The sequence below is a fragment of the Cyphomyrmex costatus genome, unplaced genomic scaffold (genome assembly GCF_001594065.2).
Source record: "Cyphomyrmex costatus isolate MS0001 unplaced genomic scaffold, Ccosl1.0 scaffold123, whole genome shotgun sequence".
NCBI lineage: Eukaryota > Metazoa > Arthropoda > Insecta > Hymenoptera > Formicidae > Cyphomyrmex > Cyphomyrmex costatus.
The window spans coordinates 988,638-1,003,764 of record NW_017275207.1 but is presented as its reverse complement, the minus strand read 5'-3'; the positions used below and the strand labels follow the sequence as shown (position 1 = coordinate 1,003,764).

The following is a 15,127-nucleotide window of genomic DNA, read 5'->3' as shown; positions in this document are numbered from 1 at the left end:
GAATAAACATAAATTGATGAAGTCAAGTCAGATCGATTTATAGATCAACAGCTTGAAAGATTTCATTACTAACGCTATCTGTTAAATTTACCGTATAATTATCAACAAACAAATAAAACATATTGTGTATTAGATAATAAGTAATACAAGGATTAGATTACTTTATTTGATACGGGATAATGAATGTTGATATATAAATAAATATGCTATTATACAAGTACCTATTTGATTGACCAATCAAAGAATGCTTCAAAGCATTTGTGGCACTAAGTGGCCTATACATATATACAGCGAATAAAATTATCATGGTATTGTGTATACGCGTATACACAATGTGTGTATGTGTATGCGATTGATAAAAAGCCGCTGAAATATCCTTTTTTGTAATTTTGAATTTTTCCTTTTGAGTTTGTATTCTGATTCTGAATTTTATAAATTATCTGAGATTAAAAATCATTATTATTAACTATATTAACTACATTACTGATTGTTCTGTAATTTGTTATTATTATACGATCACATTATATGTATTATATATAAATTCAATAAATATTTTCTTAAAAAAATTAAGGCAAAACCAGGAAAATATTAAACTAACAGAAGAAATACATTAAGTGTGTTATTATTATATTATAAAAAAAAATAAAATATGAAATAACTTAATAAAACATTTTCATATCGCAGATTTCAAATGAAATTGTATATTAAAAAGTTCTTAAAAAGAACAGTTATAAGAAAAAATTCTAGAGTAATTTAAAACAGGTGTAAACCGCTATCATATAAAGTAATTTATATTGTATTGTATTTACTCTTTCAGAATTATTAAAAATGATTTACTTCTTTTATATTTGTAAACATAATGATGCTATTTTTTTAAGCATTTAGTTACACATATGTTTTCGTAAAACATTGTTTTATTAATTATTACAATTATTCATTATTGCTTATTTATTATATATATATTATAAGTACTAATAATCTTAATTCATGTTATTCAACCTATATTATTTTTTTAAATTTATAATATAATACTTTCTCTCTCTCTCTCTCTCTCTCTCTCTCTCTCTCTCTCTCTCTCTCTCTGTATTGTACTTAAATTTTTAATATTACGATCAGATGATCGTAATATTCTAAAGTGTAATATCTAAGGTAATATCTAAGGTGTTTATACTCCTCAATAAGTTTTAATATGGATTAATGAAAGGAGAAAGTACTATTACTTAATGCATGGGTCATAAATTCTTTTTATTATGCACATTAGATTTCGCAAACTTCGATGAAAAGTACGTAAGTATGGATTTCTGGCAACAGAATACTTGTGACGTAAGTTTTATATTTCCGACACTAAGGTATAAAAATCTCAATATTTCGATTCTATAACTTTCAATAATAATTTAATATTGCTGTACCGTCAGTGCGCAGTTTTTTATCATTATTATATACAATACTTGCGTAATGAATAACGATGCAATGAATAACGATACAATAAATAACGACACTGTCATTAAGAGCTATATCAGAGTATATTCGTACATGATACTATTCTTGGATTAAACTTTTAAAAGCTATCACTGTTTTCTCACCATAGGAAAAAAGTTAAAGAAAAAAAAGAGAAACTTAATACGTTTTAGAGCCCAACAGCTTATCGTTTATCTCACCACATTAAACAATTAATGTAAGTTTTTACGCATCAGATACTTACCTGGAATCAAATTCATTACTTCAAACTGCGTTTGAAAAGTATGCTATGAGGATTGCATCATTGTGTTCTTGTTTTACATCTAATAAATGATAAAAATAGAATGGTACAATAGCGCATTTCTCGAACGCAGTCTTAAAAAACGTTTCAATTTCTCCTCTGTGTATTATATTAATCCGATGAACGTTATTATACTTCGAAATTTTCTTTATATGCGAGTAGCTATAATTTTACAGCGATACATATTAGTATCATGATCACAATTTTGTGATTGATTGATATTATGAATACATAAACAAATAGAATTAATATTTCATATAATATTATATTATCACGCAAATATAAGATGATTTTATCCACATGCTGGCATCTTGTGGAGAGGTAATTAGCATCTGTATAAAATGTAGTAGAGAGAGGAGAGATGTACCTAAAACAATAGGAAATGAACAGCGAGATGCTAAGCATCTACATAAAAGCGCCTTAGTGAATAATCGTTTGGTGTGGCAACGTGTTAAGATCTGAAATTTTACGAGTCCTATTTGACTTGCTGATCTCCTCTGCCTCCTGTACAGTGTCCGGAAGTTTCATTCCTAAAGTTTCTGGGAGTACCAAAGACAAAACGCCCGCGATTATGCTCATGGACCCGAACAGGATTAATGGCAGTGAAGGCATTAATCGTGCCTGAAAATAAATGTGGACATGTGTAATTAACGAAATATTTAAAACAGAGTATTTTGTGTAATAAATTTTTAAACAGTGACTGAAAATGTGTTGCAGAATATTTTTTGCTGGAAATAAAGTATTATAACATACTACTCCAATTATATGTGTGAATCATATTACATTTATTATTATTATTTATCAAATTTATAAAAACAAAAATATGTATATGTATATTATATATATTTCAGAAATTATGTTTACTTTTATTATATTAATTAATGAAATTGCAAATACTAAATATGATAAATACTAAGTGTTATACATATATTTTATACCTTATTTTTATACACACCTTTGCGGCGCCGTAGTATTATCGAAGTACAATTCAAGAAATGCAAATTAAGAAAACATCTATTTATTACAAAGCGTATCTTTTCACTTACCAGAAGAGGTATTTGCGGCGATAAGCTTGACCCAATGCGGCTCATCATGTCGCAAATTCCGAGCAGAGAATTCCTGACCGTCGTCGGAAACAACTCTGCTGTGAAGAGGTATATAGTCGCGAACGACATAGCGATACACAACTTCCCACCCATGTACAAAAGTAAAAACCCGTAATTCCAGGTTCCTGAAACAGAACGGCGATAAATCATCGGGATTGTGTACCGTGATAATCCATTATAATCGATATAATTACGTGAGCAACACCGAACGACGCCGAAACGTAGCATCAGACACTTTTGCTCTCGGATCCGTATTCACATGTACCAAAGTAACTTATGCAATTCGCAGTCATAATTGACACAAAATTCGTCATTCGTCAAGTCTCACATTCAATTAAAATCAATTATTAGGTGTACAAAAAAGTTCTGAGCTTTAGATTTCATACAACCGAAATAACAATTCAAATTTTATATATCTTCCCGCCCTTTTGCGGTTTTAAAGCGTTAACATTTGGCCTTCTAAAATGCCATACGGTTTGGCGTTTGATGCACATAACGCGTTTCATGTGAAGAAAAATGCTGCTGAAGCCACTGCAATATGATTTGTGTGCTGCATATGGAGAGAATGCTGTAAGTCATGCTACATGTAAAAGATGGTATCAAAAGTTCCGCCAAGGAGATTTCAGTCTTAAAGATGAATCGCGTGCTGGACGCCCTGAAAAGATTGAAACGGACGAATTGCAAGCACTGCTGGATATAAACTCTGCGCAAACTGAAAAGGAGCTTGCAGAACAGCTTGTCGTTACGCAGCAAGCCATTTCCGTACGATTACATACGAATAAAGATTGAATTTTACAAAAAAAAGGCTCAGAACCTTTTTGTACACCTAATAAAACGTGCTATTATCTCGACCTTGTTGTAACAATCGAATATTACTTGAGTAACATGCAACGCGACGTATCACACATTTGCAATTTATATTTTTGCGTGTTTCTATTATTTCACGATTTTAACGAGGACACATGCAAATATAGAAATTGTAGGTTCGTGGAAAAAAAGAAAGAGGAAACAAAACTTCATAGTTTAAATAACAGCTTCAGATGCGCGCGCACACCTTTCGTCTCTTATCAATAAGACATAACATAGCAAAGTGCACATTTGTTTCAAGAAATACTTTCAAATTTCTCTCCTTGTAAAAATTACTCTAGTAAATTTGATTTAACCGTTTTTGCAAGCGATCCACAAAACCGAGTAGCTATACATCTGAGAAATTTTTTTTATCTCTTTACCTTTTGGTATAAATAAAGATGCAAGACAGAACGCTCCACTTAGCAGGAATGCACTGGAAAGCGTTGGCTTACGGCCAATGTAATTGTTCAGTATACAGCTGAGGTAATATGCTGGTATCTCAACTACCGCGATTAGTATGAAATTGATATACTTATCCCCGGCTAACGACACGGAATTCAACGACAGTCCGTAATAAACGAATCCGTTCGTAAACCAGCAGAACGAGCAGATTAGTAATCGAATGAGTATCACTGAGCTATATAAAACTTGCACAATCGGTTTCCTCTTGTCCGATGCAACCAGCTCGCTTTTCTGAAAAATTGTATCAATCTCATATAGTTACAAAGATCATATCTAATTCACTACTTTATATTAACACGTTTATGGAATAATACAAAAATTGCTGACTGTATTGAAAGTTACGAACAATAGTTGTATTTTAGATAACAGTAGCCAATTTGAAAATAAGACATATTTAATACTATAATTAAATACGTGGATTTGCAAGAAAAACAAAGACGTACCGTTTTAACCTTAGCTATACTTAGCTCTTTGAACGTATTGATCGCTTCGTCCGTTACTTGCAGACCGTTCATCCGAGCCATTTTATGATATATTTTATGTACTTCCTTGTGTTTATTCTTTGACAGTAACCACCTTCAAAATTGCATTATCTGTTATGTACTCATTTCGTAGCTAAAAGAATTCTATCGCATGTAAAAATTCTTTAATAAATTCCGTCTAATAGTTCAGTATAAAAAGTCAAAATTAAGATAATATTATAAACAATTCTAGCAAATCTCTAAAACTTCTAATGCAATTAATTACATTACTATCAACTGAATTTGGAATAAATATCCAGAGAATCGATTATACATATCATATAATTCAATAAATATAATCTATAATTCAATAAACGTAATAAATTATAGATAACATTAGCCAATTTAAAATCTTGCTAATCGATCCCGATAGTATTCATTAAGGTTGAAAAGAATTACCTGACTGATTCTGGAATGACTAAAGGCAGGAAGATAGCTAGCAGTGCTGGACCGTACACTACTCTAATAAGCATTCGCCAAGATCTGAGCCAACTGGCGAAAAGTCCTAATAAAATCTCACCCATGGCGTACATGGAGCTGATAATAGTGCTTCCAAAAACTCTACTTTTCGTTCCCATCATCTCCATTCCTGAGAGCGAAAAGTATGTAAATTATTATCAAACAGAATCACATATAAGTTATATTGGAGAGAAACATAGAATTAATATTATTGCAAAAAAAACATAGAATTAATATTGTGAAATGCATGCAGAGATTTCGATCTGTGATTCTAAGCTAGGAGAATGTGAAATATAAAGAAGAAAATGGCAATAACTTTTATCTGTATTAAACGATCTCTACATGATATGCTATTAACAAAATTTTTACGATATAGAAACATATGTATATAAATATGTGTGTGTATACAAATATAATAAAAAGATTAATAATAAAGGATCTAAGATGTTACATTTCTTAAGATATTTAATAAATTCAGAATAAACAACTCGAAAAAATGTCTGTATATTTTACGTAATTGCATCCAAACGCGAGTAAAAAGCATTGCATCAAGAATTTGTTCTGCATCATTTGTGAACACTTGTAAATAGAGCGGGAACAACATAATTGTGTTTATAGGTCGCATTTATTTTGTATTCTCCTCAAACATATTTATTGTACCGTTACTAACGCACCCAAAATGAATCCTGCGCTGTAGATTCCAGCCGCTATGAAGGCATTAATGAATTGAAAGGTGAGAAACATGTAATAATTCACGGAGAAGGAATATATCAAGCCACTAACTCCACACAGAGACGTTGCCATCGTCAAAACGACTCGTCTCCCATATCTGGAAATTGTGAATATGGACCCACACAGATGTGCATCCACAGACTTATATAAATAGCTTATTTTGATTATTTTGTATATGATAGAAAGAGACAAATGTGATGCCGGAAATTCTTGTCTATGCCTACCTTGCGTATGTATGCATACTGTCTGTAAGTATATAAGTATGTACGATTATATATATGGTGTGAGTAGGTGAGCATAGAAATGACAACCGGGACACTGTTGTATCAAACAGGGCAACAAATTGATATCAGTCTAATAATATTTAGAAATCTTTATGTACATTTTTCGTTGTCCCGGTAAAGCGCATTTCTCTCATCCCGCATGCGAAATTCCTCGTCGTACCACGTGAAACGAGGAGGTAATCATTTAATGTAATCGTGGGACGGAGTCCCTGAAATCATTATAAAATTTATATAAAATTTCGATATATAATCCGACAATTACAAGAAATAATTGTGTAATATTAGATAAAATCGTTTATTTTACCAAATGACCGCATATATAGTAAGGAAAAATTATTTATCATCAAATAAAATTATATAAAATTAAATGAAATCATGTAATCTGTGAGACAATATTTCAGATAGTGATTACCCCCTCGACATGAAATACGTGCTACGTTTTCTTATCGAGAATCCGTGAAATCGACAAACTGCAGAAATATTGTTACAGATCATTTATACTATTTCGCAACAATAAAACTTGTCCTTTTAACTAAATTAAAAGTTCTCGCAACCAATCGCGACTTATCGCCGTGAAGGAATGTATAACAAAATTAATATTTTGCAATACAGTTGATTATCTATAATTAACGTATCTAGTTTTCAAAGAAAAAGACGTAAAAATAACGAAATTTTTAAATTTGTTAAAGTTATTATAATATCAAGAGAGAAAAAATATGTATAGCATCAATTTATCACGCATGCACGTCATCATTTACATATTACATTGTTATATGACAATTAATTTAACGTAAATTGTATAATGCTAAATTTTATTCTATAAAATATATGTGATAATATTATATTACTATATAAATTAGTCATATAATATAATAAAATTTAAAATTATTCTTGGAAAAGTGTACTTAAATGAAATTAAGATTTTTTAAAATAATAAATTTTAAAATTCTTTTCAAGGTTTTTTTTCTGTCATAGGTTTTCCCAACACTATATTTTTTATGCAGTTATATTCTTCTTCTGCTACCGTAAAGGTATGAATAAACTGAAAACTCGACAGAATCGCTATCTATGACAAATGTAGAGGAATATTTTACACAAAATTCATCATTAATTAAAACACCGGGGATATTATTTCGTTTTCTCACCTGTCAGATATATATCCAGCGAAAGTCAAGCCGGCGATTTGACCAATACTCTGTATCGTGCCCACTAATGTGAGTTTCCATTGATTATCATTGCAGGTAAAATCCCACTACGTTGAAATAAGCGAAGAAAAAGAAAGAAATCAATCTGCCGTTAAATCTCGGAGTAAGTTTAAAAAAACTTTAAAAATACACGTTAATTATTGCGCCATATTACCTCGTTGAGTATCGTGTATTCATTCGGAACGTAAATCCAAGAATCACAATCGCGAGTGACGTTGGTAAATGATGCTTCTGTGCATGTGTCCTGATGATCATTTTGTACCACGAAGCGCGTACAACGAGAAATGACTCCATTGATTTTCGGCGCGGAAGCGTTCAGCCACGACGGTTCGAATGTCGTGTTTTCTGGATGCTCGCATTCCGGCACTAAACATCTACATTTAAAATTTAAATGTAGATGACTTTTTTCTTCTTTAATTCTTTCTTATAAATAAAAGTTTGACATTGTCTCAAATAGGTTTGATGCTTGTACCTGTATTTAACTTCGCTCGCAATAAACATGTAAGAAAACGCAAATGCTGCCGTTAGCATCAATGTTATGCCAATAAATGCGAATATCACCACCTGATAAAGTCCAAATTTTTCTATATCCTTCTCTACTGATCGACTATTTGTAGTTCCTATAAAAATGAATAAATAAGATTCTGATATAAGATCTATACTTTTTGATGAAAAGAAATCATAAAATATGTTACTTAAATATAATATTATTTTAATATATCAAACCAATCAGATATGATATATCGATTTATATATTAAAAAATAATACATACACAGTTGAAAAATTTGTGTATTTTTGTGGAAAAATCTGCTGGTTAAAGTTTTTGTGTTAAGTAAAGTAGATGTTTAGATGTAAATTTAACATATGTCTCTTATGTTAAATAAATATAATAAATATAAAGTGTAAATTTATTGAAACGATTAAAAAATTTACAGAATAAGGGTGTTGATTTTACTCAACAAGACTGAGCAATGCTGTTAGATGAATCGTTTTTTAGAGAATATTTGTTATATATTAATTTTGTCATAATAATTATGTTGATTGTACACATAATTCTCTTCAAGTTTTATTCAAGATTACATTCCATTGTTAAAATATAAATATAGTATCCGTGTTACCATTCAACATACTCGTATTATGTTAAATTAACACAAAAATTTGAGTGAACCGTTTGGGACATGTGATATGTTAAATTTAACATATTTTTTTCAACTGTGTAGTTGTGTTAAAATTGATCCTTGTATTCTGGATATGTACTCTGGATATGTATTCTGGATATGTAAAACTATGGTAATTTTTTAATATATAATATACAAATGTTTAATCTAATGATATTATGTTATTATATTTGAATATTAGATATAATATACACATATATAATATCGCTTTTGCATTTCTATTTTACGGTTACGTCAGTGTGTGAATATCATTCATACCATTTTCCAGTCTCGACCGCGGATCGGCCTCGTTCATTCTTAAGCAACACAGCCGCATGATATCGTCTTGTAAGCTGTAATCATATTCGCAATTTCTACTATTACTTGTCAAAAATTGCCATTGCGACAACCGATCAAATGAACAATGTGGCCCTTTATGTTTTAAGTTTCCTAGGAATGTTGCGAATGAATAATAATATTAGTATTGTCGGACTTTATAAAAAAATGGAATCAGTTGCCACGCAAAGTTACAGAAAGCTTTTCTTAATAAAAAGTGAAAGAGAGGAAAAAAAGGTGGGATGGGGAGAGAGAGAGAGAGAGAGAGAGAACTTCTTCGTTAAACAATTGGAATTATCTCGGTATAAAACGACATATCCATATAACGATAATGCTGTAGATGCTAAAAGTTCGCGACTTAAAGAGGAATACTTATAAGAGGGAAACCAGAAGAGGGAAAGTGTAAAACTGCGTTCGACATCTATCATATATGTCGCACAGTATAAAAGTTTTAGTATAATATCGTAATAAAAACTCACATCAGCATGATAACAAATATCAATTTTGTTACAGATAGGACATCACTATCCAATTAGCAGATCTAATTGCTAACTACATAGTTCGATATATTTTTATCTTATATATAAATATTTTTTAAATATAACAAATAAACATTTCTTAAATATTAAAAAAATATTTTGAATATAAAATAATCATTTTTTTAATTTTAAATAAACGTTTTTTTAAATAAATGTTGGAATAAATGCTTTTTTTAAATGTCAAAAAACGTTTTCTCTCTTTTAAATGTTAAACATATTAATATTAACATATTAATATTAAACAATATTTTTCTAACGTTAAAACAAAACCGTTAAAAAGTCATTGCAGTAATATCACATTATTATTTTCATTTGCAATGTCATTATGAGGTGAAATTTTTATCACAACTACTAATGTTACACTCAATCATTAAACAATATTACAAAAAGTGATCTTAAAAGCACTTTAAATACATTTTTCAAATATTATACTAAAAAATTTGTGAGTTACTGCTATGTTGCCATTCATTTTTAAAGCATTTAAAAATCGCTTTAAAATAAAAAGCCCTTAACAAAAGTCTTTAAAAATGAACGGCAACATGGCGATAACTCGCAAACTTTCTGGTATATTTTAAGATAATACCCTTAAAAGCCTCAAATGCATTATTTTTAAAATATTTTTGTAAACATTAAAATAAACATTTTTTAATAATAAAAGGTGACTCATTTTTTTAATAATAAAAGGTAATTCATCATTTTTAAAGTTTCTAAAAATCTTAAAAAAGTTTTTTAATTTTTTTTTAAAAACATTTTGTTTGCTGATTAACCGTTAAACAATTTTTCACGAATTAAGACTATATAAATATATGTAAACATACGTAAACATGTATAAATATTTATAAATATATATAAATATGTCCATACATATCCGTACATCGGTACATCTGTTTATCATCTGTATAATTACTGTTCACCCTAATAAAAATAATGTTAATGAAAATAATGAAAAAATATAAAAAATAATTACAAGGATAATTTTCGCATTGTTTCTTTTAGAAAAAATAAAATTTGAAGAAATGATAAATAAAAAAACTGTTCATAAATACATATATAATTATATATAATTTAATATAACATATAATTAAATATAATTATACATATATGAATAATAATTCATTTACATTTCTGCAAGCTTGATTTTTTTCTAAAACAATGCAAAAATTATCCTTTTAATTATTTGCGATGTCACGATTCAATATGGCTAATGTGAGTACTCACTCATATTGAATCGTGACGTCATAAGCGAGAAATGTGTTATAATTAGCGTCATATTGATTTTTCTTACATGCCATTTGTAAATAAAGAGAATTTGAATGAAATAAAATGATAAAATCGTTTTAAAGTACTTGTAAAAATGAGTCGAGGCTATCCTTTCCAGTGAGAAATGACCATCAATTTGACATCGAATCAACATCAAATTGACATCGAATTTTGATGGTTTTTCTCACTGCCCTCCCCTAACAGTCAATAAATAGTCGTAAGAGACACGCAAAGTGCATTTACCAATTTTTACTCAATACACATGTGTAACCTATTTTTACTTTAGGAGCCTTTTTCGACTAATTATTGACTCTCAAGGGTAGATAAGCGATATAGTTTCAGCCCATTTTTATATGTACTTTAAAGCAATCCCATTATTTCGTTTCATCCAAATTTTCTTTATTTACAAATAGTTTGCAAGAAAACCAACGTGTCATTTCTTGCTTATAACATCACGATTCAATATGGCTGAAGTAACAGGAATCTTAAGTTTGGTTTGTATCTGTAGCACACACATACATCTTTAATTTTATTTATATGCCAAAGAGTCAAGAAATATAGAAAGATTGAAAATTATTTTAGCATCTTACTTTGAGATATTACTGTTTTCTAAATGCCATTTGATTAAGTATGATTTTTATCCGTTTTCATACACTACTGAAAGATTGTAGAAGCATTGTAAAAATATTGCAACATCGCAAAAACGTTGCAAATTTTTGTTACGAAACTGTTGCGACATTACAGTAATAGTATATCTATCTTAAAAATATTGTAACACAATATTTCAGTGATGTACAATATAATGTTTTATGCTCAATTTCTTCACCTCTAAATAACCTTTATCCAGAAGATATCTCCCAGAATACAATTTAAATTGGACATTCTCAAAATGTCCAGTGCAATATACAATTTTGTGTAATTGTAGCTGATAATGGCGTTAACTATCGATAGATTGTTATATCACATTGTATTTATATATTTTTTTCTTTTCTTACGTATTGTGTGCACTCGTCTTTGGGAAAAGGATTTTTTACGAAGGCATAGTTTACGGTCGTCGTTTTTATTGCGATTTGAGAACGAGAGTTTTCTATACACATATATTTTTGCTCGGCTATGTGTATACTTACGTGTTACTTACCTTGAAATAGAGCGCTTATAAAGCCGACATCCAACAAGAATATAGGTGTTTTATTATTAAAAATATTGCTTTGGCTATATACATATCAGTCAAAATAAGCTACTATCAATCAATATCATTAAAAAATTCTGATATTAGCCCGTGAGTACGTTTTGAAATTACAGAAACAAAACAATAAATAATAAAGTAATGGCTTTATATGTTTTTTTATGCAGCAAAAAGTGACCGTATTTTTTTTTTTTAGATCAATAACTTTTAAACGAGTAAGTAAATTAAAATAAATTTTTGCACAAATATTTATAATTGTTTGATCAATACATGTGTATAAGATTTAATTTAATTCTTCATGTTACTTTCCTATAAAATTTGCAACTAAATATTACAAAACATAATTTGACATAAGAATCAAGCAAACAAAAGAATAAGTAACTTTTCAAAAATCAATTAAAAAATTAAATAACCTTTCTTTAAATAAGAAAATTGTGCACAAATTTTTCACAGATGTTTTTCAGATGTAATAATAGAACAATCTATGAAAATTTTATATATTTGGTATTGTTTTTAAATGTAATGCATACATTTTTAAACATCATGAAATCCGCCTCCATGTGCGACACGAGCTATTATTATTATGATATTTTTTTCCTTTTTACAAAACATACACGAACAATTGATGATAAATGAAATAATAAATATCTCCACTATATTACTAGATATCAAAAAAACAAAGCAACGATAACTAAATTCTTTGAGTTAAATAGCATTTTATTATTTTTAACTTCCATGTGTCAAAATGTAAATCAATAGTTTGTATAATTAATTTCAATCAAAGCAAACAGCATCCATATTAACTCATCTACTTATTGTTAGTAGATAATAAATCAAATTTAAGTCGAATGTAATACATTTTCTTGAATTAAATTGTTTAATTTTATTGTTTAAGATAAATTAGCGACATATATATTGAGTAGGAGCAGTGGTGACTTATAAAAATAACTAGAATTTGATTTAAATTTAACAGTAAACCACCATTGACGCCGAACACCCGCTAAAACCTCACGCGCGCACTTACTTGTACACAAAAGCAACAAGCCCACGTAGCACACCAGCGCGTGTAAAGCGCTTTCGAAGCGCTGTTCAGATTGCACCTCCCAAAAGTGCTGTTAATTATGCACTTTTATTGCATGCGGCTAATTTCAAGTCTTGATTAAGATTTTAGAAATGTTGCTCACAGTTCTACACTAGCATTCCTATTCCAGTATTATAAGTTCTATAGTAAAAAGCGCTTTAAAAGCGCTCACTCTTCTTTTACTGCACATGAAAAGTGCAATAAATGTGTTATAAAACTGTATTTATTTTGCGCTGATTATATGCGCTAATAATGCGCTTTTCATAGTGGATTTTGAGAACGCTTTTAAAGCGCTAATGCGCTTTTAAAGCTCTAAAAAGTTGCTAAAGTAATGCGACTGCATACGCGTTTTTTTTAGCGCTTTTTAAGCGCTAGTGTGCTACGTGGGAGTACTATCTCGTTAAAGATTATACATTCCGCGATGTTAGTCACGCGCTGTTTGGGCGAGTGGGGGTGGCTAAACTCATGCAATACAGAAGGATTGTAGAAACTTTGCAAAAATATTTTATTAGAAGATAGAGCAAAAACGTTGCAAATCTTATTGCAATAGTCTTAGAAGAAAGTACATTTGATTGAATAATGAAGGTCCAAAATAACACTCATCAAGTTAAGTATAAGTGTAAACCCCCAAGTTGGAGGTTTATTTGGGAGCTAACATTCAATTTGATTATTATTTCGGATTGCCAAAGCCTATAGTTAGATATATATTTTTTTATAAGAGTATTGTTATTGTAACATAGAAACAATGTTATAATATTCGCATTTAGAAACATTGATTATTTATCTCTAATATACTATTAAAGGTAAATAATATATATGATTAATATAAACAGACATGTATATTTCCCAGCAAACACAGTTATGTAACTGTTACGTTAAACTTACATAATCAAAAGTGACAGTTAATGCTTAAGTGTTATCTATAACGTATATGTAAGATATCATTTCCCACTCAAGAATAACATGTTATATTGGATCTTAATTTTCCGTTCCTATATTCAATTGACTACACCATATATTCAAATTTGAATTTTTTTCTTATACAATTGTTTTGAAGCGTCATCCTTAAGGGAGGTTCTCATGAAACTCGACCAAAAAATCGATTTTTTTTTGCATTTTTCGATAGCTTACGATGTGTAGAATATGTTCCCAAAGCGGTTTGGCCGATAACGATTGCATAAAAAAGCACCACCAGATATTGCTAGATGCGCTATGGCATTGAAATAACGGAAAGCATGCGTCTCTATACACTAATATGTGCGGTTGTAGCATGCATTATTTATCGAAGAAAGCCGCCCAAATCGCTGAAATGGAGCAGTATGAAGTCGACGAAGGATTGATGTATAGCCCTGGAATTGCTGATTAGCTATAAGGTACATTATTTTGCTAATAACTCGAAAAAATCATTAACCAAATCAAACGCGTTTTCTGAAAAATCATATTTTTCAAACTGGTCTCCACGATATCTCAAGAACTACTCGATGGATTGACTTAAATTTTTTTTTATTTTAAAGTATTATAGATAAAATTTATTGGATCCTAAACCTAAATTCAGATGATATTTGTCGTTTTTTTTTTTAATTTTTAGAACACTTTAAAGAGCGAAAAATGTTGTTTGAAAAGCAGCATTTCAGATACTGCCTCTTTTTCAGCTGACGAAAATGCCGCGGAAATAATTTGCTAAAAAGTGGTTCCAAAGATTTCATGACGGCAATTTCAATTTTTTTCATCATAAAATTAATCAATTCAAAACAATCATCTTTTTCCGAAGCGAAATCCGACAGTTACCTGAAAGATGGCAAAAATGTGTGGAAAATGAAAGGGATTACTTGGTAAAGTTAATATTCATTCTTTTATAATTTTACATTGAAACTAAGTAAAAAAGCTAAAAATTAAGTTGTAGACCTAATATTATAATACTATGATATAATAATTATCATTTCTTTTCATTTATGTTACATTTACATGTTAAAAAATATTTACATATATTCCAGCATAAAACATTTACATAATATATTCCTTTATATTCGATTCGTATTTTTATTAAAAAAAAAAAAGAAAAATCTTGTATTTAATTAAAACGAATCTTAGTGCTTAAATATTTCTATGTGAATTTATATACATATTTGATTCCATAAATTATGCGCCGAAATCTTTTTAGTCTTGAAACGCTTTTATAAACAGAACTAG

General features: G+C 29.4%; 1 protein-coding gene across 1 annotated transcript; it reads right to left on the bottom strand.

Annotated features, from left to right (window-relative positions):
* Positions 1-2,082: 2,082 nt before the first annotated feature.
* On the bottom strand, positions 2,083-12,959 carry LOC108782145 (organic cation transporter protein). The gene is made up of 11 exons (XM_018550328.1): positions 12,881-12,959; positions 8,815-8,888; positions 7,850-7,997; positions 7,532-7,751; positions 7,318-7,424; positions 5,831-5,985; positions 5,097-5,286; positions 4,620-4,752; positions 4,095-4,407; positions 2,806-2,990; positions 2,083-2,380 (listed from the first exon to the last, which is right to left on the bottom strand). Exons 2-11 carry the CDS (start codon positions 8,870-8,872, stop codon positions 2,180-2,182), a joined length of 1,710 nt encoding a protein of 569 aa, XP_018405830.1. The 5' UTR covers positions 8,873-8,888; positions 12,881-12,959; the 3' UTR covers positions 2,083-2,179.
* Between the last annotated feature and the right edge of the window lie 2,168 nt (positions 12,960-15,127).

Coding starts and splice junctions, on each gene's coding strand:
- LOC108782145 (XM_018550328.1), bottom strand. CDS start 8,872: ATGCGGCTGTGTTGCTTAAGAATGAACGAGGCCGATCCGCGGTCGAGA. Junction 7,425..7,531: donor AATACACGATACTCAACGAG/GTAATATGGCGC, acceptor ATTTCAACGTAG/TGGGATTTTACCTGCAATGA. Junction 4,408..4,619: donor GTATAGCTAAGGTTAAAACG/GTACGTCTTTGT, acceptor ACAATTTTTCAG/AAAAGCGAGCTGGTTGCATC.